The following is a 22,566-nucleotide window of genomic DNA, read 5'->3' as shown; positions in this document are numbered from 1 at the left end:
CATCTTATGTGGCATGTTGCTAGTTGTGTTTGTTTCCCTCTCTTCCCCAAAGAAGCACATGGTGTCAAATGCTGGGCTTGCCATTTTATCCTCCCCCAAACTTGTTAATGTAGGTTAGGCAGAGAGAGAGATTGGTGGTGCCATGGTGATGTTGTGGGCTTTATGCCTCAATTACTATTTGAACCCAGATCTCACTGGTCAGGGTCCAATACTATCTTCTACAACCCATTACGCTCCTCTGGTTTTCACAGATAGTGACACTGCAAGGGTATGTTTGTATAAGTGTGCAGTCCACATTATGAGATGTGCATAGAACTTCTGTGCATGTGGACTACCTGTTCTCTTCAACAGAGATGACAGCACTTAGCTACATACACAAATACGCATGCACAGAGTTACCTCCTGCTGAACCTCAGACCCATTAGGGTGTGTAGGGAAGCAGGTGGTCTTTCAGATGCTTCCCCTGATTGCCTGGAGGTTAGTTTTTAGAAGCCTGCTTTTAGTATATATGCCTTGGTTCTTTGCTAAAAACAAAAACAAACCAAACGTTCAACCAGCACTGAACAGTTGTTTTCATAGCAATATTTAATAACAAAAATTGCATAATTGAAATCTCTCAGACCATAATATTTATTTTCCCTCTGCTTGTAGGCAGAATACATTGTATCATTAGCCTTTAGTCATCCTACTAATATCACTAACCTGAGCCATTCTGTTGCCTTGTTTCAGCTTCTTGGAACGTCAGACCACATTGGCTACTGGATGTTGGTTGAACTGATGCACTTATTGGGGGGCAACATCTTGCCATCTGAGACTTTAATTCAGTGTTTGAGTCACCAATGTACAGGGGCTACCCCTGACTTTCCTATGGAGCCTGTGTCCTCCGGGCAACCATTCACACCATGGACTACAACCCTGCCTTTTGATTCAACTTTGAACTGCCTGTTTACCTCGCCTTCTTCATTGCAAGCGTCCTTCCCTCATGTAGAAGGAGTGTTGTACCTCAAATCTGATGGTAATGAAAGTCTGTTTTGGCAATCACTCGTAGCAGAGTACGATTGTCTTCCATAAACACGGTTTTAACAGTGAGGCCGTAAGTGACGGTGGAGGCCACAGTGGGTAGATAGGTTTCCGGGCGGGTGTTGATCATGGTGAGGGTTTGCCAAACGTGCCTTCCTCTTAGCATGTTTTTCCCTTTCGTCCTGAGTTTGAGCGTCTTCAAAGCCCATGACACCTTTGGTAAAGGCTGTTCTCCAGTTGGAGTGCTCACAGGCCTGTGTTTCCCAGTTGTTGACCACCAGCATGACACTTTCCATTTTTAAGTTCAGAATAGAGTAGTTGCTTTGGAAGACGATAAAAATCAATAATGATGGTAATGAAAGTAATGCCTGGTTATAGCCAGCAAGTACTTCTCTTCCCTTTTCTGTACAGCTCAAGTGCTGTGAAAAGGATACATTATTCCAGCGCTGGGTAACTTGTGGTCCTCCAGAAGTTGTTGGATTCCAGCTTGCAACAGCCCCAACCAGCATGACAAGTGGCCAGAGATGAACTGTAGGATCTCCACCCCTGCTTTATTCTTTTAAGTAGTTATACAGTTGTACCTCGGGTTACATACGCTTCAGGTTACAGACTCTGCTAACCCAGAAATAGTACCTTGGGTTAAGAACTTTGCTTCAGGATGAGAACAGAAATCGTGCTCCGGTGGCGCAGCAGCAACGGGAGGCCCCATTAGCTAAAGTGATGCTTCAGGTTAAGAACAGTTTCAGGTTAAGAACAGACCTCCAGAACGAATTAAGTACTTAATCTGAGGTACCGCTGTACTTTCAAACAGACCAATTAAATCGTTTCCCAATTGCAGATGTTTATAAATTCTTTAGCAAACAATTAGGGTAACAATGAAGTTGCACTCTGGAAAGCTGCTGTTTTGAGTTTTAACTTAAATGTGAGATTGTTAATCTTTTAGCTAAAACATGTAGCTTGTTGCTGAGAGCATCCTTATAAGAAGACTGAGAGACAGCAAATGTAATACCTGCGTTAGTATTATTTTTGAAAGGGGCCTGGTGTGTTAAACGAACATCTGTCTCAACTAAACTTGTAAGGAGCTATTCCTAGGTATAAGGCTCAGTTCTGTGCTTCTCAACCTAGTAAATAAAGTGTAAACTTCTTTATTTTTTCCATAGTCGCTGAGTTCTCAGTTAATTAATAATTTATTTCCTGCTTTAATTAACTATTTCTTTTCCATTTTAAAAGCTCTTAAACCTTAACGCTTGTGTTTTCCCTTAAACAGGAGTTGAAGAGGCACAAAGCTGTAGTGTGGTCTTGGAGCCTCTAACTCTAAGCCTGAGGCACCTCAAAAGTCCAGTCAATATTACTCTGAAATGCACTATGACCAGCTGGAATGCAGTGCATGCTGGGAGCTTTGACACACAGAGCTGGATACTGCGAAGCACATTGTCAGGACTGCCAGTCCAAGAGACTTCATTGTTTCAGCAGTTTGTAAAATCCCTCCAAGCACAAGGGCTACACATGGTAAGGATTGTGTCTGTTCAAAATAGCAACTCTCATTTAGCTGTGAAGAGCTAACTAGTTTTCAATATTTATTTGTCACATTTATGACTCATTCTACTTGTTGAGCGTTCAGTAGTACATGTATCACTTTTTCCAGGGGATATCTTATATTACCCAGGGTTGCACCTTGCAAAACCTCAGATATAGAGCTGAATCAGATATTTTGGCACCATTCTCTAGTCCAGGGGTTACCATACTGTGGTCTGTGAACTGCTAGTGGTCCAAGACCTTCATTCAGGTAGTCTGGTGTATCTATAAAAATACATTTACATATCCTACAGCATCTAGCACAGAGTGCATTACCCTTTCCACAACAGGCAGAAAAGTCATTAAATGATTTACCAAGATTCTGAGCAGTTTTCAAGTGGTCCATGTTTTCTGGTCTATGCACTACACACACAGAGGGTTGCCCTGAATACTGAATAGTGTTTCCTTTCTGAGCAAAGGTAGAGCTGCTATATGATATATATATTTTTTTTCTTCCTTACCTTTTTAAAAGGTTGCTGAAGTGTCTCCATCCGGGGCCTATTGTCCCTGTACTGGGATTTTCTCTCCCACCTCGAATAGCACTGCAGTTCTTTCTTTACTCTGTGCTGAGAGAGCACCAGAAGTTGAGAGAGCCTTCCTTCAAACAGCTCTAGAAGAGAATCTTTCAAAAGAGGAGTCTAGCCTTCCAGAAATCGTGAGCAGCGTGGTAAATCAAGTTGGTGATCTGGCAAGTTCTGGTACGTTTACATGCTTGCTTGCTTAGAACTTTCCAGCGAACCTCACCCATATTGTTTCATCGGCGGAGGAATCTTCAGGCCTCTTATTTTGTTTTATTTATTTAGAAGATTTGTAGCCTACTTTTCAATCAACTGGTTTACAATGGATTATAACCACACATAACAGACACACAACTTTTCAGCCCTGAATTCTCTTTGGTTGGAGCCAAGGCACACTTTCATTCAGCTGTTCAGTTGGAGCTAAGTGATTTCCAGGAAAGTGTGGGTGGGGAGAGAGCAAGCCCCCTACAGCTGCTCCTTCTCTGGTCAGTGGATGGGGCCAGAGTGGTCTTCCCCTTGCATTGATATTCTTCCTGGGTGAAAGGGGATGCAGTTTCCCAATGGCCCTTGGTTCCATCATTCCAACAGAAATCAACCAGAGTTGCTTCTCTTCAGTTCTCCACTACCAGTGCCCTACTTGAATTGAGAAACATAACCCACCTTCTCTTGCAGCTGCACATTGCAGGGGAAGGTTGGTAACGAGGAGAAAGGCATCTTTAATCAGAACTTCTCATTGAGAAACCCCAGATAAGCACCCAAGAAACTCCAGTGTTCGCTGGAATATAGCTTTAAAGCCACTGATCTAAAACAACGATGCCCTGCCTGTTTAAAGCAGTTTAGTGGGCAAAATGTATGGATGAGTCTATGCTATAGACTCATCCATATTGTTGGAAAGTAGAATTGTATGCAGATGACTTGGAAAATGAGGTCTTTTGAACTTTGGGGGATTAATTTCTTAGTAAATGAAATAAAATACCACCTTGAAGTATTGTTTTTAAAGAAAAGTATGGTATAATAAATAGTTAAATAACTAAATAAACATGCATAACATTTGCAGCAACTTCATTCCTAACTGTGGGATAGCCTGTGGCCGTTATAATTCTTGGATGCTTTTATTCTGTCTTTGCAGACCCAGCAGAAACACTGATTCCAGAGTGGGCACAGCAGGAGCTGTCCTGCACCCACCCCTGGAGTCCTGCCGTGATTGAAGGCTGGTACTCTTTCTCAAACCTCTGTGGAGCAAGTTCTCACTTGATGGAATCATTCAGGTGATTCTTTTTTGCTTTGCCTTCAAAGCCAGTTTAATTTCGGGAAGAGCAGATCTGTGATGTGGAGGATTCTATAATCAGCCTTGCAAAATATACAGTTGTACCTTGGAAGCTGAATGGAATCCATTCCAGAAGTCTGTTCGACTTCCAAAATGTTCGGCTTCCAAGGCGCAGCTTCCAATTGGCTGCAGGAAGCACTGCCGGATGTTCAGCTTCCAAAAGAACGTTCACAAACCAGAACACTCACTTCCGGGTTTGCGGTGTTCGGGAGCCAAAACGTTCAACTGCTAAGGCATTTGTCAACCAACATACGACTGTATTTGTATTGGCTATGCCTTATCCGTTTTCTTTTTTCTTCTTCACATGGTATTTCCATGTTAAATAAATGCAAAATTAGAATTATATAATCCTAAGCATCTATTAAAGCCTGGGCGACGGACAACATGAAGGCTACTTAGTGAGGATCAAAACACATAGACTATTCTCTGTGTTACAGTTGTTATAGCTTGTCTTATTGGTTTTGAAATGAATGCCTAGTTTTGAGTGGTGAAATAGACATACTCAGTAAACAGTCCCTTTACTGCCTGGTTAGATGGGTGAGGGTACAGATATTTGAGGGAGGTTCTGGTGACCACTTCTTCAGACTAAGGGAGGGTTCTTATGAGAAATGGTCCCATCCCATTCTTGCCTTGGGTTATGGCATCAAGATGGCAGGGAGTTGGAGTGGGGGGGGGGGAACATAAGGCTTTTATTGTGCTTGCTTCCTGGCAAAAGCTCTTCAAAGTTCCCCAGTGGCACTTGACTGATAAGAATGGAGCTTGGGTACCTGGGTACGGGTGTCGGGTTAATTTTTTCAAAGTCTAACATGAGCTTAATAAATGGCAATGCAGCAGTTTAGACTGAATCAGCAAGCATTCCGTGAAGGTGGTCCCAACCTCGTCACAGAGATTGAGCTATGAAGTAATGAGCAAAAATAATATTTACTCAGTAATACAGACCAAATTTAAAATTGAATAAAAAAGATATGGTTTTCAGAGCTTCACATTTCCACATGAATGAATATGTCCTATTCGGACAAGAGTTTGGCCTCAGGTCTAGGATGACTAGGAAGACTTGCAGAGTTCAGCGGAGCTGGTTAGACATGCTACATATTGCAAGCTTTCAACTGTAGTGGAAAGGAAAATCTTTGCTTTTGCTGTCAAAATAAGATTTATAAACAGAAGCAATCTTTCCCTACACAGGTTGCTGCAGGCAGGGTCTTCTACTGAGGAAAAGGAGGCTCCAAAGCATGAAAGGGAACTTACCCACTGTCTGTCTGAATTTTACCAGAAGAAAGCCTCTGGCATCTCTGCTACATCCCAACAGCGGGATCACAGAAAGAGACGTATGCACATTCCACTGTCACTTGTCTACCCTCTTCCATTCTTCAAGATAGCTGCCTCTCTTGTGCTTTAATAAACACCCTGCTTCTACTTTCATTTTTTAAAAAGCTACTTTATATGCATGTGGTATTCTTTTCTTCTGTTGGATGTGGTTCACTATGATTTCTCTAACTCCAAGTTATGCCTATGTCTATTGATTTGAGCAGGCGGAGTTCCTCGGACTCCTGTTAGGCAAAAAATGAAGACCATGCCTCGCTCCCTTCAAATGCTAAACGCTGCAAGGCTGAATGTAAAGGCTCAAAAGTTCCAGCCAGATGGAGAGCTGCCAGTCAGTGAGAATGTTTCCCAAAAGTTATTACCGAGAAGATTGAATGATAAAGTGGAAGAAAGGGGGGAAGCAAAGAAAACCAAGATAGGTATGTACAAGATGAAGTCCTCTGCCCATCCTGTGTTTTGGAGAGTGGAAGAGAGAGGCTTTGTAGGAGAAGCAATGGGTTTTGCAATGGCTTCGGAAGTAGAGGGGGAAAGAAAATGTTTAGGATATTCTAGCTATAAGAGCATGAGTAGAAGGCACTGTGCTAAATGTAGTAGAATTGTGGAGTATTTCTTGCTACTGTTGGCACCAGTATGGGGCCTAGTGCAATCTGTGAGCCAAGGTATGAGAAACCTGCAATGGTAGAATTGCTTTTTTATTGCTCCCTCACTGGAAAAAGCATTTATGAAAGAACGTTCTTTCATGTGTGGTGGACCTGTAAAAGGGTAAAAGAGTATTGGGAAATCATTTATAATGAATTGGAAAAAAATGTTTAAAAGCACCTTTCCAAAAAATCCTTTCCAAAAAAACCCAGAGTCATTTTTGTTGGGGATAATTCAGACTGAAATTCCCAAATGTCAAAAAATGTTTTGTTAGCCCCAAAATGGAAAACAAGCGAGGTCCCAACCAAAGAAGAATGGCAGCTTAAACTGATGGACTATGTGCAGCTTGCGGACCTAACATACAGAATAAGAGAACAAGAAGAACATGAATTTAGAAAAGATTGGAAAATGTTTATTGAATATATGGGGGGGAAATTGTGTACACTTGAAAACACTGGCAGCAATAAGAAATATTCAACAGTGTAAACAAGTTTTGATGGAAGTAATAATCGAATACTGAATGTTTTAGTTTATATAAAATCTGCAGGGATTTATGCTGTGTAAAATGAACCATGGAAAGAGAAGGGAAGTCACTTATGTTTTAAGGTTGTATAAATGAATATTCCAAATTGTAAAACAGAAACTAAACAGAAACTTTAATAATATTTTTTTTTAAGGAAAAAGCATTTATGGTTGCCTACCTCGTGGGTAGTCAACACGGTGTCCTCCCGCTGTGGTCATACTTGAATTCCCTTAGCCCCAGCCAGCATGGCCCAGTGGTTGGGGTAATGGAAGTTGAAGTCCCATCTACACCTGGAGGACACCATGTGGCTACCCCTGGCCATTCCTTTCTTTTACCTACTAAAGATATGTGTTTCAAATAATCCTTTAGCACTATTCCTTAAGTGTTTGATTGCATGAACTGTTCATGGCAAGTTCTTGATTCCCCCCTCCCACTTTGGTGTACCTATGTGTGCATCTGTTTTGTAGGCTTCAGGACTGAGGAGGAGATGCTTTCTTTTATATCTACAAACTACCAGAAGGCGGTGACAAGCGGAGAGAATTTGTTTGCGTATGCCCAGGAGACGGTGGCAGCTGTTAATGCGTTGCAGAAATCAAATGAGGTAGGGTAGCTAGACATGCCTGCTTTTCCATTTAAATATAAACATATAGGAAGGTGTTTGGGGGTAGGAAGAATGTACAACAGGTTCTTAAAACAGGAGGCGATTTCATGCCATTTTAGAGTTGGAATGGAAATGGAAGAAAATGCTGGATATTCAGGCAGCACCACCAATGAGGCCTTTCTTTACAGATCTCTGTCTGCCTGCAATGAGCACAACTTTGTGGGACACAGATGTCTTTTGCTGTAAAACATACCATCCATTGACCTCTTTTGGCAACATGCTTTGGGGAAATTTCGCTGGGGTTTTTTTCTTTTTTGCCGGTTTGCATTCCTCCCTCCAGCCCCTCTAATAATCAAAACAAGGATTCTGTTCTTGCACAAACCAAGATACTTCATCACAAAAAGGAGGTCCCTTTCAGCTCAGTCCTAGATTATTCATCCAGAGCAGAGTTTTGGAACCTGTTGCTGGACTACAACTCACATCAGCACCAACCAGTATGGCTCGCGGTTGGGGGTGATGGGATCTGTGATCCGCCGACATCTGCAGGTTCAAAGGTTCCCCACCCTAATCCAGAGCAATAAATTGCAGGAATTGTGCTCCAAGCACAGTAGCAACATTCCCAGTGTTGGGATATATTTCCTGGTGAAAATCAGCGTGTTTGCTAAGGTCAAATTAGATGGCATGTTACATGCATGGTTGTGCTTAATGTCTCATCTGGTTTGGTGCTAAATCTTGCCGGCAGTGGCAAATACACATTTTTGTGTTGTACATGCCCTTTTCTTAATAAATCAATTAAAAACCTTTAATCCTTGAACCTAGTTGTTTGTCCATTGCTATTTGAGTTTACATGTTGGGTGTAACTGCACTGAACCTAGGAAATACTTAAAGAAACTGAAGTTGGTAGGAAGCCTGAAGGTAAAGATCCAGTGTTAACATTTTATATCCTAACACAAAACCCCCTAGAAGTCTTAACCCTGTTGCTCCTGAATGTCTCCTTGACACTGATCATTCTGTCCGCTCAAATATTTCATTTTGCCCTTCCAATTAAACAGTTCAGCTATTATTTCATTGCATTGCTTCTAAAGTTGCTGTCTGTCCTCGGAGCGTTACATGCTTTCTGATTTTAAATCTACAGGCAGCTGGTGTGGATACAATCCGAAGCAATCTCCTGAAAACCAGCAAAGCCCTCCGTCAGCAGCTTAGCAACGATCCTGATAAGGAAATCAAAGTCAGAGAGTACGAGACGCTATTACTTTCCCAGATAGGTTGTTCTGATAATTGTGGAATAGATTGCTGTAGCGCTGAAGAGATTGCCTTACCAAATTCTCTTGTGCAGTAGTGGAGGAATTCACTAGTGAACGCTACAAAAATAACAATTGCCCTTTGTTTTAATTTTCAAGGATATCTTTGTGTAGTGGTGTGTATCTAGATAATATGCTGAATGTGTAAACAACCTTGCAAAATCACTTTATGTTAATCTGTTTTACAATGTTTGTATACTGCTTTTGATAGGCAGATATCACCCTTGCACTAACAAACCAGAATACCAGTCAATATCCATGGTATCTTAACAATAACGTGTGGCTCCTTGCTCAGCTTTTTGGAAGATGGTGGCAGCAAGGAAGGCACTGGGTGGAAACATTTGTAGCTCTTCCTGCTGCTAATGTCGCTACTACTCTCAGCAGGTGATATAAAATTGGCAGCAGGGCATACCTTCTCTTCCATTCATATTTCCCTCTCCCTCTCTTTAACAGGTGTCAGCTTCAGGTCTATCTGCGCCTTGAAATGTGCCTGCAGTTCCCTTCTTTGCAAAATAGCACAGATGAGATGGAACAGCTTGTGGAAGAGGTAGATGAACAAGCCTTGCCTCTGGGTTCCAGAAGTTGAAAACAGCAATTCTCAGCCAGCATGTGAAATCTTCACATCTCAATTGCTGTTGAGCAGCAACTATGGTCTTGGTGACCCGGCCAGCATATAATGTGGAACCAAACAATAACTTAGCACAAATGAACAAACATGCTACTTCCTGGTGTGAAGATCACTGCCGTTGCACTCTTCCCCTGGTCTTGCTACTGATGGACTATGCAGGGCTAAGCTATTGTTTGTCTCAGGGTTAATGTCCAAACCCGGGTTTGTGGTTTATCTCATTCCAGACAAGTCACAAGCTTGTAACCAAAGTTTGTTCTTAGTGTACCACTCCGTGTTTGTCTGCTAGGTTTGAGATGCACTGCTAATTTAAACATTGACGTAACCATGCCAATCAATTAAACATGTCAGTTGACATGTTTAATCGGAAAAAAGTCATTGTTAACATTTGTTAAAGACTTTTTTGCATGAAAAAGAAAATGAATTACCGGTAATTAAATTTGGATTTGAGGAATGAAGATAAGGTTTGTTTTTTAGAAAGTGGCTTTGTTGGGTGTTATATTGGAGTAGATGAAGTGAATATTGTTTATATATGGCTGACAGATGAAATCCCCTACCTTCTGATTTATTTCTTTTCCTTTATTTCTCTCTTTCTCTTTCTTTATTCCTTTCTCCCCTTCCCTCGCCATTTCTCTTTATGTTTTTTATTGTAAGATTAAAGTCTTAGTTTGGATAAAAGAAAAAAAAATGATACTAAGTTTTCTATTTTTCTCCATAAGCCTCGATAAAATGTATTCAAACAAACATTGACTTAACCCTGGATTGCATGGGTCTAGGAAAGGAGCACAGCAGCCCTAGTGTTCACCCCAGGAACCTGCATGTTTGCTCATGTGTACTTAAGTCGAGGTTTGGCTTTATGTTATATCTGAACAAAGGTCAATGAGGCCATAGTGGAAACAGTAGAACTTCACATTTGTCTGTTCATGTTAAATCATGCTTTGGCCTGGCATTACATGTGAACTGGCCTGCTATCATTAACCCTTGACCAATTTTTTGCCGCTCAACTTGCTTGCAGATGACAGAGATGCTGCGGATTTTGTGTTTGACTGAAGACCCAGGATACCTTGCCAGGTTTTTGGAAGAAGTTGTAGAAACGTAAGTGCTCTTGTGTGCTGGCTAATTTTATTCATTCATTTACAAAACGATGAGTGGAGCAGGGAAGGCTGAACAAATTATGTTATGCAGAGGACTTGAGAGCTGCATGACTATTAATGCAGAACGTGAGCTAAAGAGCTGGTTATCTGAATTGCCAGTATTTTATATTTACCATTCTTCCCCCCCCCTTTATATAATAATTTTTATTCATTTTTCCATTATACAAATCATTTTCATAAATTTCAACTTTTTGACTTCCATCAGCTTCTCTGTCAATCATCCATATTTAAGTTTTTGTTACGCATTCCCTAAATTTAATATTGCCTTTTAGTATACCCCTCCTAACCTGTTTTCCTTTTTTACAATACTCCTCTAACTTTCACAGAGCTTCTTTAAATCTCACTAGCGTTGTTTGTTCATCACATATACTTTCCAGATATTCTGTGAATTTTCCCCAGTCCTCAGTGAACTTGTGCTCTCGTTGATATCTGATCTTCCCAGTTAGTTTGTCCAGTTCTGCATAGTCCATAAGTTTCATTCTCCATTCTTCCACAGTTGGTAAATCCTCCTGCTACCATTTTTGGGCCATTAATATTCTTGCCGCTGTTATAGCATATTGGAAAAGTTTACAGTCCCTTCTATTTATCTCTCTTCCTGTTATTCCTAGAAGAAAAGCTTCTGGTTTCTTTACAAATGTATATCTCAACATCTTCTTCAATTCATTATAAATCATCTCCCAGAAACCCTTCACTTTCTTACACTCCCACCACATATGATAAAATGACCCTTCTTTTTCTTTACATTTCCAACACTTATTACATGTTTTAAACATTTTTGCTAGTTTAACCGGTGTAATATACCATCTATATAGCATTTTCATAACATTTTCCTTTAACGTAATACATGCTGTAAATTTTATATTTTCTTTCCATATTTTTCCCAATCTTCCAATTGTATATTATATCCAAAATCTCTGGCCCAATGTATCATAACCGATTTGACTTCCTCATCCATCGTATGCCATTCCAACAGTATTTTGTACATTTTTGACAGTATCTTATAATCATTATTTATTATATCAGTTTGGAATTTCGATTCTTTTTCTAAATATCCACTCTCTTTAAGATCTTTTTTAAACATTTCATTTACTTGGAAATAATGCAACCAGCCAAACACATATTCTTTTACTTGTTCATATGGTTTCATTTTCCATTTTCCTCCTTCTTTAATTATCAGTTCTCTATATGTAACCCAACTCCCTCTCATATTAATTTTCTTTATACTCATAACCTCTAATGGTGACAGCCAGTGTGGAACTTTTGGTTCTAATAGATTTCTATTCCTATCCCATATTTCTATTAAAGATCTCCTGAAGATATGGTTCTCAAATCCTTTGACTTTTCTTCTTTTCTAACCATAAATACGCATGCCATCCAAATCTGTTATCAAATCCTTCTAAATCTAGCAATTTTGTATTTTTAAATTTTATCCATTCTTTTAACCAACAGAGACACGATGCTTCGTAATATAATTTCAAGTCTGGCAGGGCAAAGCCTCCTCTTTCCTTCGCATCTGTTAATAACTTGAATTTTATTCTCGGCTTTTTGCCCTGCCATATATACCTTGAAATTACTCTTTGCCATTCTTTAAAGATCGTTGTCCCTTTAATTATTGGAATCATTTGGAATAAAAATAACATCTTTGGAAGCACACTCATTTTAATTGTTGAAATTCTACCCCAAAAGGAAAATTTCATCCTTCCCCACACCTCCAGATATATTTACCATTCTTAGGCTCATTGCAGCCTTCCTGAACCAGAATTAAAACAAAATTGACTGTATTTCAACTTATCACTATTTAAATAGTTGGGGATGTTTCAAATTAAGTCTAGGGTGTTTTTTTCTTCTCTAGCTGCTACAAATTTATTTGGGGTTGCATCCAACGTTAGTCTTACTCAGAGTGGGTCCACTGAAATTAAGAGCAAGACCAATTTAGGTCCATGAATTTCACCGAGTTTAATCTAAAGAACACTTTGGTTTCTTTTGGTTGATGTTTGTTTGTTTAAAGTTTCCAAATATAGACCAGAGTACTTGAGTAGTACTGTTGCTTGATGGAGTGTAGTAAATTTATTTATTCACTTGTGAGCATACTTAAGGTAAAGGTAAAGGGACCTCTGACCTTTAGGTCCAGTCGTGGCCGACTCTGGGGTTGTGGCGCTCATCTCGCTTTATTGGCCAAGGCAGCCGGTGTACAGCTTCCAGGTCATGTGGCCAGCATGACTAAGCCGCTTCTGGCGAACCAGAGCAGCGCAAGGAAACACTGTTTACCTTCCCACCACAGCGGTACCTATTTATCTACTTGCACTTTGACGTGCTTTCGAACTGCTAGGTAGACAGGAGCAGGAACCGAGCAACAGCAGCTCACCCCATCGCGGAGATTCAAACCGCCAACCTTCTGATTGGCAAGTCCTAGGCTCTGTGGTTTAACCGACAGCACCACCCATGTCCCTTTGTAAGCATACTTATATACCATCAATTCATTAGAGATATCAGAACACTGTGTAACAAATCTGTAGGTGGTATATTGCTTTATTTCACTGGTTAAGATTTCTACCCATCGATTTCAATTGGCTCTACTTTTGAGCAAACATACAGAAGATCCCAGGTGGCACAATGGGTCAGTGATTCTGGCTCTTAGCCAGAAGGTTGGTGGTTCGAGCCCACCCAGGGGGTTTGACTTGATGACCCTCAGGGTCCCTTCCAACTACGGTTCTATGATTCTAAGATTGCACTGTGAAGACACAACAAGTCTTTTGGTTGCTCAGCTGGATACCTGGTTGTGTGAAAACTTTCTGGCTGGGCTAAATCGTCAAATGAAGGAAACATAACTCAGTTGGGAAAGAGGGATAATTGGGCTAGTAGTGAGTGAACATGCCTTCTGATTGATTTATTTTTATGGCAGATTTGTATGCTTTCCATTATTGCCACAGCCACCCCTCTTCTTCAACTGAAACCATAGGCATACTCTTAAAAGCAAGAGCTTGCAAGTTTAATAATAAAGTCAGGTGCAGAATCAGGTAACAAAATCTCACAAAGGTTAGAGTCCTTGGTAAGTAGCATGTCTGATGCATGCTTGTGTTACAATGTCTCTGTAGGTATCTGGAATCTATGCCAAAGACCCTTGGGGATTTGTACTACAGTCTGGGGACACAGATTCCCCCAAAGCTGGCCTCTGTCCTGCCAGCAGACTTCTTCAGTGACGATTCCCTCAGTCAGGAGAGCCAAACCCCATCCCTGCCTGCTTCTGCATCCTCAGTTCCTGTTTCCAGAACAGCTTCCTTAAGTACCGATGCAGAACAACTGGAAGAACTACGCACCAGATCTGCCAAGAAAAGGTGACTGCAAGGCGTAAATGGCATTGAATTAAAATTAGACTGGGTTGCAATTTCTTTCCTTCCTTCTGAAGTTTATCAAAGGATATTGCAAACATTTCAAAGGTGTGTCCATGTGGGCTTCCTGTTGGTGTTAGATTACCTTGAGGGCAGCATGGGAGAATGTCACTTTGTGTTGAAAACAATGAACCTTATTTCAAGGTGGCTGCATGAAAAGCCCCTCCTTTTTTAAAAAAAATTGTTGAAATGGAATTGTGCGCCTTGCTCAAGATTTTACTTTGTACTTCTAGAAAGAACTCGCTGGCCAGACACCGGAGTGTAACAGAAGCATCGCAGAACTTGCGCCAAATAGAGATTCCTCAAGTACCCAGAAACCGTACTAGGAAGGTAACGTTTCCTCTCTCCCCCCCCCCCCCCGCAATATCTTTCTGGAAAACCAGAAAATGCATGTAGCAGCTGTAAAACTCCTGTGTCTCTATGCCTGTTTGAATAGTCTTTCTGATGTTAAAACACCTTTATATGGAAAGCTGTTACACTGATTTAGTTTTCACTGGAACAAAGGGAAGTCCTTTTCCAAATAAATGGATTTCAGTTTCCGGCATTATTTTTTCCAAATTACCTATAAATAGATGTAATTCTGAAATCATTCTAATACTATATTCTAATAATTCAGGACAGCTCTCATGTGTGCCTTGATGTGAAATCAGTACCATCTGTACAGAAAGTGGCAGTGCAAGGTAAACTTCTTCCTTCCTTCCTTATTAGAGAACTAGATGGGTAGGGCTGTGATCTGATTCGGATTAATCAATTTGGCGAGTTTCTTCCCCAGGGGCATCTCTCCTGTCCTCAATTTTCAGACCAATTGCCCACAATACACTAGGAGAAATTCAATAATTCCTTTTTTTTATCCATCCCAAAACTGTAACCACTGCAGCTGACTTTCTCAAATTTGGCACAGTGCTTGGTTTATTTAAAGAATATCCATATATATGTTTTAAAAGCTTTGTCCAGGCTTATGAGGATGGAAATAATTTTATATTTACCAAACTTTTCTCTTTTGATCCAACAATAAGTGCCATGAAATGTGCATTTATTGCCAGAGTCCCTAGTGTCTATCGATAGTAATCCAGAATGTATCACTGAATTCAGGTTGTGCATTGTGGAGAGAAGCAGTTCGTATCTCCACTGCGTTCAACAGGATACGCGATTCAGTTCAGCAGCAATGCATTTGGGCTCTATGTGATTCATATTCTGGATCTTCTTAATTTCTTGAGAGTTAGATCCAGTGGTAATCCTACTCAGAGTAGAGCCACTGAAATTGATGGACATGACTAACTAAGCCCATTAATTTCAATGGGTCTACTTGGGATAGAAATTAGTTGGATACAACCCAGTGTCTTCCTTTTGGTTCTCTGTGTGTCCAGGATTTAAAACAAAGAAAAAAATACTTAATTATGAAAAAAATTAATCTGACACTTTATATTAATTCTCGGATTTTGAACTGCACAGAAAGATAATATTTTCTCCAGAGTGCTTTGTCTTGTGAACAGCAATCAAAACTCAGTTCCTTCTTTTGGCTTTTTGATGCTTCCAGAAGTGACAAAGGTACGAAGGAACCTCTTCAATGAAGAAATGCTTCCTCCAGGCAAAAGATCCCTATCAAAGATTCCTCGAAGCCAGTCAGTATCAGCTGTAGAAGGTTTAAAAAACAGGCGGAACCGAGCTAAGGAGTGTGCAAGAGGTGAGAGGTTAGATAGATAATTTATTACGGTCGGAGACCAGCTTATAAAACACACTTGGGGTACAGTCACAGAAGGAAAACAAGCAATTGAAACAATGTACAACAATAAATTTAAAAACAATGTACAACAATAAACTACTGCAGGGAGCTGACCCAGAGTCACCCATAGAACCAAGTTTGGGGATTTGCTTAACAAACTAGTTTGAGATGGGAGATGGTCTCCACCTACAGATCTGTACACAGAATCTGGTGACCACCTGGGTCGTCTTCTGATCTTTGCCTAACAGGAGAAGGTCGCATTTTTTATTTTCCGGGAGGTCAGGGAGCCTCACCAGTAGGAGATCAGTGGTCTTACTACGTGCCTCTTCATAAAAGGGACATCTAAAGAACAGGTTCTCTGGGCTTCCTATCTCCCCCAGTGAACAGGCGCAAAGTCTCTGAGCATATGGGACTTTTTTAAAGGCTCCTTCCAGGAACGGCGAGCTATATATCTCTCGATTTCTCCAATTTTATAGTCGGGGCACCTTAAGCAGTCCCGTTGTCTCTCGGTGTCAATGATTCTTTAGGTGAGAGGTTACTTAAATGAGTGCTTTGCTGTACAGGCAGCGACTGTTGTGTGTGTGTCCGATCTGTGCGCAACACATGCATTGCTCCAAACCCAGAAGTGACCCAAAACCATCACAAAAGGGGATGAGGCGGGGGCAGAACAGGGTGTTTGCAGGCTTTTTCAATAGTGTTTCAGATATACACAATTTCACTTAAATGTGTGGTGCCTTGGAACGTAACTCCCACTTCTTGTCTTGGCTTATGTAGGATGGCTGGGGCAAAAGCAGTAAGTGGGAAAATATGGAACACCAGGGAAGGTGTCTACTATGGAAGGGATTAAGTGAATATGGAGCCAGGAGGACTTCCCACCCCAGAGAGTCAAAGGGTATTTTGGAAGGGAAGGGAAAAACTTAGATACGGGGGCTGAAGCTGTTTGCAGTCTGAAAAAGTACTTGCTTCTAAACTTCAAAACGTCAAATATGTTATCCTCACCTGGCTTACACAATGCAAGTCATTGTGCAGACTTGCTACCTTGCGATAATTATTCTTTGGTCCTTTTCAGATAATCTCAAACTGCTGACCAAGAGTGTGGCAGAAACACCGTTGCACAAGCAGATCTCCAGGCGGCTGCTGCACAAGCAGATTAAAGGCCGGTGAGTGAAGGCACCAGATTCACTGATCAAGCAACTTACTGTTTTTGGTAGAAAGTGGAACTTTTCTGGATACCTTTCTGCACTTGGATGTCCTTTGCCATTGTGCTTGAACTTCTAAAGCAGTGTTTCCTTCATAGGAATTCAGACCCTGGATCTGAAGTTGGCATTGTAGAAGAATCTCCTGAAAAAGCCATACCATGTAGGTGTTGATTTTATGTGACCTTTTTATTTGCATGTTTGGGGAGCTCCAGCTCTTTGGCTATAGCTTAAATTCATTTGTTAACAGAGCAGGTGGCGGCAAAAATTCCGATTTTTATCCTACTTTTCGTTCAAGGAGTTCCGGACAGTGTACAGTGGGTATGGGGAACATGTTGGATTCCAACATCAGTCACGGCCATCCAGCATGGTCAATGGTAGTCCAGCAATATCTGGGAAGATCACTGGTTCTCCCTCCATTTTATCATCTCAACACTCGGACACGACTAAATGACTAAACAACAACAACAAAATGCTGAGTTGCAGCACCAGTTCTTAGATTCCCCTTTATTGGTGGCACTGACTTGGTACTATATGGCTGTGAGTTTAAAGACGAACCTTGTTTCTTCCACATACAAACCCAAAGGTGGATTAAGAAGAAGTCCACGGATCAAGCAACTTTCACAGGATAGAGCAGTCTCTGGTTCCTTCTACTGCTCTCAACCCAGCAAGAAGAGTGTACAGCAAATGCAGTCGGAAGCACCTGATGTACAAGACAGTTTAACAGGTATGGAAGCAAGCAACGGATTGCTTTTGGTTCCAGGGATTGATTACAAGATTGGCTTGAACACATGAGAGTTCAGTCAGAGGCAAAGTAGATGCTGCTTTATTTTACCTGGGTGTTCCTACTGTGCTATTTGCTCCACCTGCAACTTTTCTATTGTTTATTTGCTTGGGAGATTTTGTACTTTTCTTCTAATGCTTGTTTGATGTTGTACTGTCATGAAAAACTCTATAAATGAAAGGTATTTTTTTAAGGCAAAGTAGACTTTAATCTACATCTGCTGGATGTTCAAGCTCCCTTATCTTTCCCCATCAAAACAAATTGATTGGCCAATAATAAAAAATGATACTCGTTTCTCAAACAGACTGATTTTCACACAAAATCAGCAACACACGACGACGTGTGGTGAGCTTGCTGCATTCTTTCTTTCAGAACATTGAAGGGAGAGGTAAGCAAGCCTCCTTGGGTAGGGTATTCCACAGGTACGGTACCACAACCTAAAACTACTCTCCCTATATTTCCTTGGAGGTGGACAGCCCCACTTCAGTGGTAGATGGATTGGTACAGAAAACTACTGTCTATCTAACAATCACCTGGGTCCTACTCCTACTTTCATTCATTCCTTCTACAGGCCTCATAGTCCGCTAGTGATATTCATATATCTGCCATAAGTAAAGTTGTACCTCGGGTTAAGAACTTAATTCGTTCTGGAGGTCCGTTCTTAACCTGAAACTGTTCTTAACCTGAGGTACCACTTTAGCTAATGGGGCCTCCTGCCGCTGCGCAGTTTCTGTTCTCATCCTGAAGCAAAGTTCTTAACCTGAGGTACTATTTTTGGGTTAGCGGAGTCTGTAACCTGAAGCGTCTGTAACCTGAGGTACCACTGTACATGATAGAGGGCAATTTGAAGCAGATAGTAAAAGGGAGGTCTAACCTGTCCCTGCATGCTAACTTGTCCCTCCAGTTGCAGTTGTAGGCGATACCTGCCACTTGTTGCTGCTGAAAGTAATTATTCCACTTTGTCACTGCAGAGACCAAGGTTTGTATGGCATGGTCTCTCAGCGTAGCAAGTCAGTCATACATTTAGTCAGACATCTACAAGTTGGAAATGTTTGGTTTGTAGTTACTAACTAGTTCATGCCAATGTGGGTAGCCAGGAACATGCTGCCTTAAAAGCTTGAGCCTACAGCAGCTGACACTTGTGTGGACTGTTTGCTATCCTTTTGTTTTACAGGCTTAGCATCTCCTCTTGTGAAAAAAGCCATCCAGTCCCCAAAGAGCCTTCTCTTTGGAGCAGTTCTTGATGTGTTTGGTTCTGAAGGGATGGACTCACCCAGAACAAGAAGAAAAACTTTAGCCTCCAGTGAGCTTGTTTATCAGGTAAAATTGCTGTCTTATGTTTCTTTCCATACCTACTTATCTAGTCTACATGCCACCTTAATTTCCCACTTCTAGTGTACAGCCTTAATATGTAATGTCAATAGTCAAATACATAAGTGATTCTGTAAGTAGAAATGATATTAAGCTCCATATGTAGTCTGTTCTGTTGCTGTAGTCCTAGACAAAAGCAGTTACCCATTTTCACTCTCCTTCCACAGACACCAAGGAAAGCATCCCTTCGGTCTTCCCCAAAGCTCTTAAGTCCCCCTAATAACACACCAGGAAGAACTATTCTGGAGAAGCTACAGCAGACCCCCCCAAAGAGCCGAGCCCTAAAGCATAGTGCAGCCAAAAGTTTGGGAAATCTCTTCTCACCTTGTAGACAGAAGAGCAAGTCCTTGCCTGAAGCCACTGAAAAGAAAGGGGATTGTTTTGCACGCCCGGCTCTGATGAAGGAAATATTTTCTTCCCCGCACAAGGCAGCACAGCTGCAAACATCTGGAATGCAGGCAGGGGATGAGGTGCCTGATGATGTATTTGCTTCGCCTGCAAGTGGTTCCTGTTCGGCAGCTGCTCTGCTCTCTCCAGTCCCATCAAATTCACCAGGAACGTGGCTCTCACAACTGCAGTCCCCAAGGCGCTCCTTGAGAGTTGCCTGGAGAATTGCCTCTCCAGCTTCTGCTCAGAAACAGCCTCTTGAGGCAGAACAACCCACAAAGCCACTTTCAGCATTGGAGCTGGACTCTCCGGTGTCAGAAGTGACACTTGCGGTATTCAGAGGCAGACTTTCAGAACTGTCAAGTCCAAAGAATACCAAGCTTAGTGAAACCTTTTCCCCACCTGGTGATCCTGTTTTGATGCCCGATGTTAACTTATTGCCATATAGCTCACCCCCAAATGCCATAGCCACATCCACACTTTCTCCTACTGGGACTTGGGATCTGCGCAGGAAGTCTTGTACTCCCCAAAAGACTCCTTTGAAACACCAGAGGGTCACAAGCATGTACCCAGCCAAAGCCCTCCAGTCGCCTGCCTGCCTGCCTGCCGAGCAGCATCCGTGCTATACCGACGTGAATCTTTCTGCTAAAACCAAAGCAGAGAGCACCCCCTCTGTGAAGAGACGTGGAGTGAGGACTCCAAATAAGAGGAGGGGGTTAGAAAGACACCTGCCTCCTGAGCTCTCCACAAAGGACCACATGCATCTCCCAGATGCTGTGGTTCTGTGCGAGCGCCTAGATGCTTCCTCTCTAACCAATGTGTTTGCCACTGGCAGTTCTGAAGCAGGTGGTGGTCCAGGTACAGTTTTGCCAGGGGAGAAGGCAGTAAGTCTGCAGCCTCTGCTCCTCCAGAGCCCTCCTGCGTGTGACCAGGCCTTCTTGCCCGAAACCCCAAAGTCTGGCTCGAGTGCCTATTCACTGCGTCACACCCCAGACAGAAGGCAGCGGGAGGCTGCAGCGCGGCTGGGGAAGCCCGAGAAGGGGGCAACATTCAGCACACCTAGGACTGCTCACACTCTGCCTCTGGCAACGAGCCCACAAACTTACGAGATTGAGCTCGAGATGCAAGCTTCTGGCCTGCCCAAGCTCCGAATTAAAAGGGTTGGCTCTGGGCCAGCTTTGGATCCTCAGTCTCATTTGCAGGCTGGAAAGCCCAAAGGAGATGAAAGCGATCTTGCTGCAGGGGATCTTTCCGTGACCTGGTGCGGCAGGCACTCTGGGAAACTGGAAACAGTCTCCATCTCGCCATCTTGTAATCGATCTGCTCACAGTACCCCTGCGAAGTTTGGGGGTGGGGGGCAGACCTATATATGTCAGTCGTACACTCCAACTCATTGCACCCCCAACTCTACTTCCCCATCCCAGGGCAATGTTGGCCTTGCCTGGACACCTTCTCCAAAGCATAAAGGGAAAGTGACCCCTGAAGCAATCAAGGACTGGCCACGAAGGAAAAGGGCCACTGTGGGCTGCAGTAAAAGCGAGAGGCACGTGGAGGTGGCTGGGGAAACTAGAGCTTCCGACCTTCTTGGCGTCAATAAAGCACTGCCTTTGGGGGACTTTGAACTTGAAGGCATCTGTAGGCTTGAGGACCAGTCACCTTGCAGCGATGCAGAGCCCAGTGGAGACGAGAGCACCTGCAGAGGGACCCCTGGCCTAAAGTTCAGAAAAAGGCCCTTTGGCCATGTGTCTCCTGAGGAGGAAGTCAGCCAGGAAGTGAAAAAAAGGCACTGCGCAAAGAGAGGCAACCCAAACGCGGCAGTGTATGCAGCCGAACTGCTGAGTACAGGAAAAGGTGTAGCGTCCTTAAACAAGACAATACTGGAAGAGGAAGAGGAGGTCTTCAGCATTTCAGGTAATTTTGGACTGAAATTCAGCTACAGTGAAAAGGAACAGAGTAGAGGATACAAACAGAGAAAAGGCTCCTTTGCATCTTTCCACACATACCTTTATTGCTCTAGAATTACCCAGCCAGCCCAACCAACACACCAAGCAAGGCTCAGTCTTTAAAAAATCCCAGCTGCAGGAACCATTCAACAGTGTACCTGCTTGAGTGTGGCATGGTAGATCTAAAGGTCATGCCTTTGAGAAGGGCCTTGAATCACTTAATCTCTTCCAGCTCTGCTTTTATGAACTTTCAATTTACTACTGTCTTTTTAAAATTAATACTCCCACTATTATGCCAAATTTATACAGCACCATTAATCTGCATTGCAATGTACAGGGTTAACAAACAAGTCTAATTGCTTCCCTAATGAGCTAGTGGTATTTCTTTTCCCCCAGCAGTTTTGGGGCAACACACATCTTGTGTCAAGGGCTATCAGTGGATCAGATGTTTTTAAGATGCAGTCCTATGCACACCATTGGAAGTAGACTCCATTGAGCATAGTGGGACCTATGAGTGAATTTGCATAGGATTGTTCTGTTAATTTATTAAAGGCAGATAATTAAACAGTCAATTTGCATATTACCAAAATGTCGACCAGTCGTTTAGATATGTCTTAACTTTCCTTCAGTATTTTAGAATTTAGTAAACAGAAGGTTGCACTTGCATGCTCAAAGGAAGGATCAAGCTGTAGTTGATTAATCTATTCACCTTAACCCAAGCCCTATTTTTGCCATTTTGCACATATGAATACTACATAGCTACCAGAAGTGTTGGAACCTCCAACCAGGGTTTGTGTCTAATATCTTTTGTCACGTCTCCTAGGTATGACTCCACCAACGTCTTCAGGGAAGAGCACAATCTCTGCTACTGGACTTCGGGCACTGACGCAGTCCCCGCTGCTCTATCAAGGCCACACCACATCCCTGAGGAAATGGCCCACAGGTAAAAAATGCAGTTTATTTGAACCCGAGTGGTGTTCAAAAGAAGCCTGAACTGCAAATAGCCAAACTGCCCACACATATATAGTCCAATGGTTCTTGTAAGACCTTCCTGTAGCAATAAAATACCCAGTTCCCTTTAGGTTCTCGCAGAACAGGACATGAAGGCTATATTCTTAAACTGCTTTGGGTTCTTTCACCAGCTATTCAGTATTTTGCTCTCTCACGGAA

At 42.2% G+C, this 22,566-nt stretch overlaps 1 protein-coding gene across 2 annotated transcripts in view; it reads left to right on the top strand.

The window, feature by feature from the left end:
* TICRR (TOPBP1 interacting checkpoint and replication regulator) overlaps positions 1-22,566 on the top strand; it is a 31,084-nt gene that overhangs the window by 7,519 nt on the left and 999 nt on the right. For both annotated transcript variants that reach the window (XM_081171004.1, XM_081171003.1), the window contains exons 2-21: positions 730-1,015; positions 2,288-2,529; positions 3,068-3,293; positions 4,243-4,381; positions 5,623-5,765; positions 5,970-6,179; positions 7,390-7,523; positions 8,659-8,759; positions 9,278-9,371; positions 10,465-10,544; positions 13,699-13,938; positions 14,226-14,322; positions 14,609-14,672; positions 15,530-15,676; positions 16,785-16,875; positions 17,013-17,074; positions 17,498-17,638; positions 18,870-19,015; positions 19,234-21,364; positions 22,220-22,339. In XM_081171004.1, coding sequence (XP_081027130.1) covers positions 763-1,015; positions 2,288-2,529; positions 3,068-3,293; positions 4,243-4,381; positions 5,623-5,765; positions 5,970-6,179; positions 7,390-7,523; positions 8,659-8,759; positions 9,278-9,371; positions 10,465-10,544; positions 13,699-13,938; positions 14,226-14,322; positions 14,609-14,672; positions 15,530-15,676; positions 16,785-16,875; positions 17,013-17,074; positions 17,498-17,638; positions 18,870-19,015; positions 19,234-21,364; positions 22,220-22,339 — 4,861 coding nt within the window. In that variant the 5' untranslated portion in view covers positions 730-762. The remainder of the gene's footprint in view (positions 1-729; positions 1,016-2,287; positions 2,530-3,067; positions 3,294-4,242; positions 4,382-5,622; positions 5,766-5,969; positions 6,180-7,389; positions 7,524-8,658; positions 8,760-9,277; positions 9,372-10,464; positions 10,545-13,698; positions 13,939-14,225; positions 14,323-14,608; positions 14,673-15,529; positions 15,677-16,784; positions 16,876-17,012; positions 17,075-17,497; positions 17,639-18,869; positions 19,016-19,233; positions 21,365-22,219; positions 22,340-22,566) is intronic.

The sequence above is a fragment of the Podarcis bocagei genome (genome assembly GCF_964188305.1).
Source record: "Podarcis bocagei genome assembly, chromosome: 14".
Taxonomy (NCBI): domain Eukaryota; kingdom Metazoa; phylum Chordata; class Lepidosauria; order Squamata; family Lacertidae; genus Podarcis; species Podarcis bocagei.
Note: the sequence above shows the minus strand (reverse complement) of the source record. Positions and strands in the feature narration are given on the sequence as shown.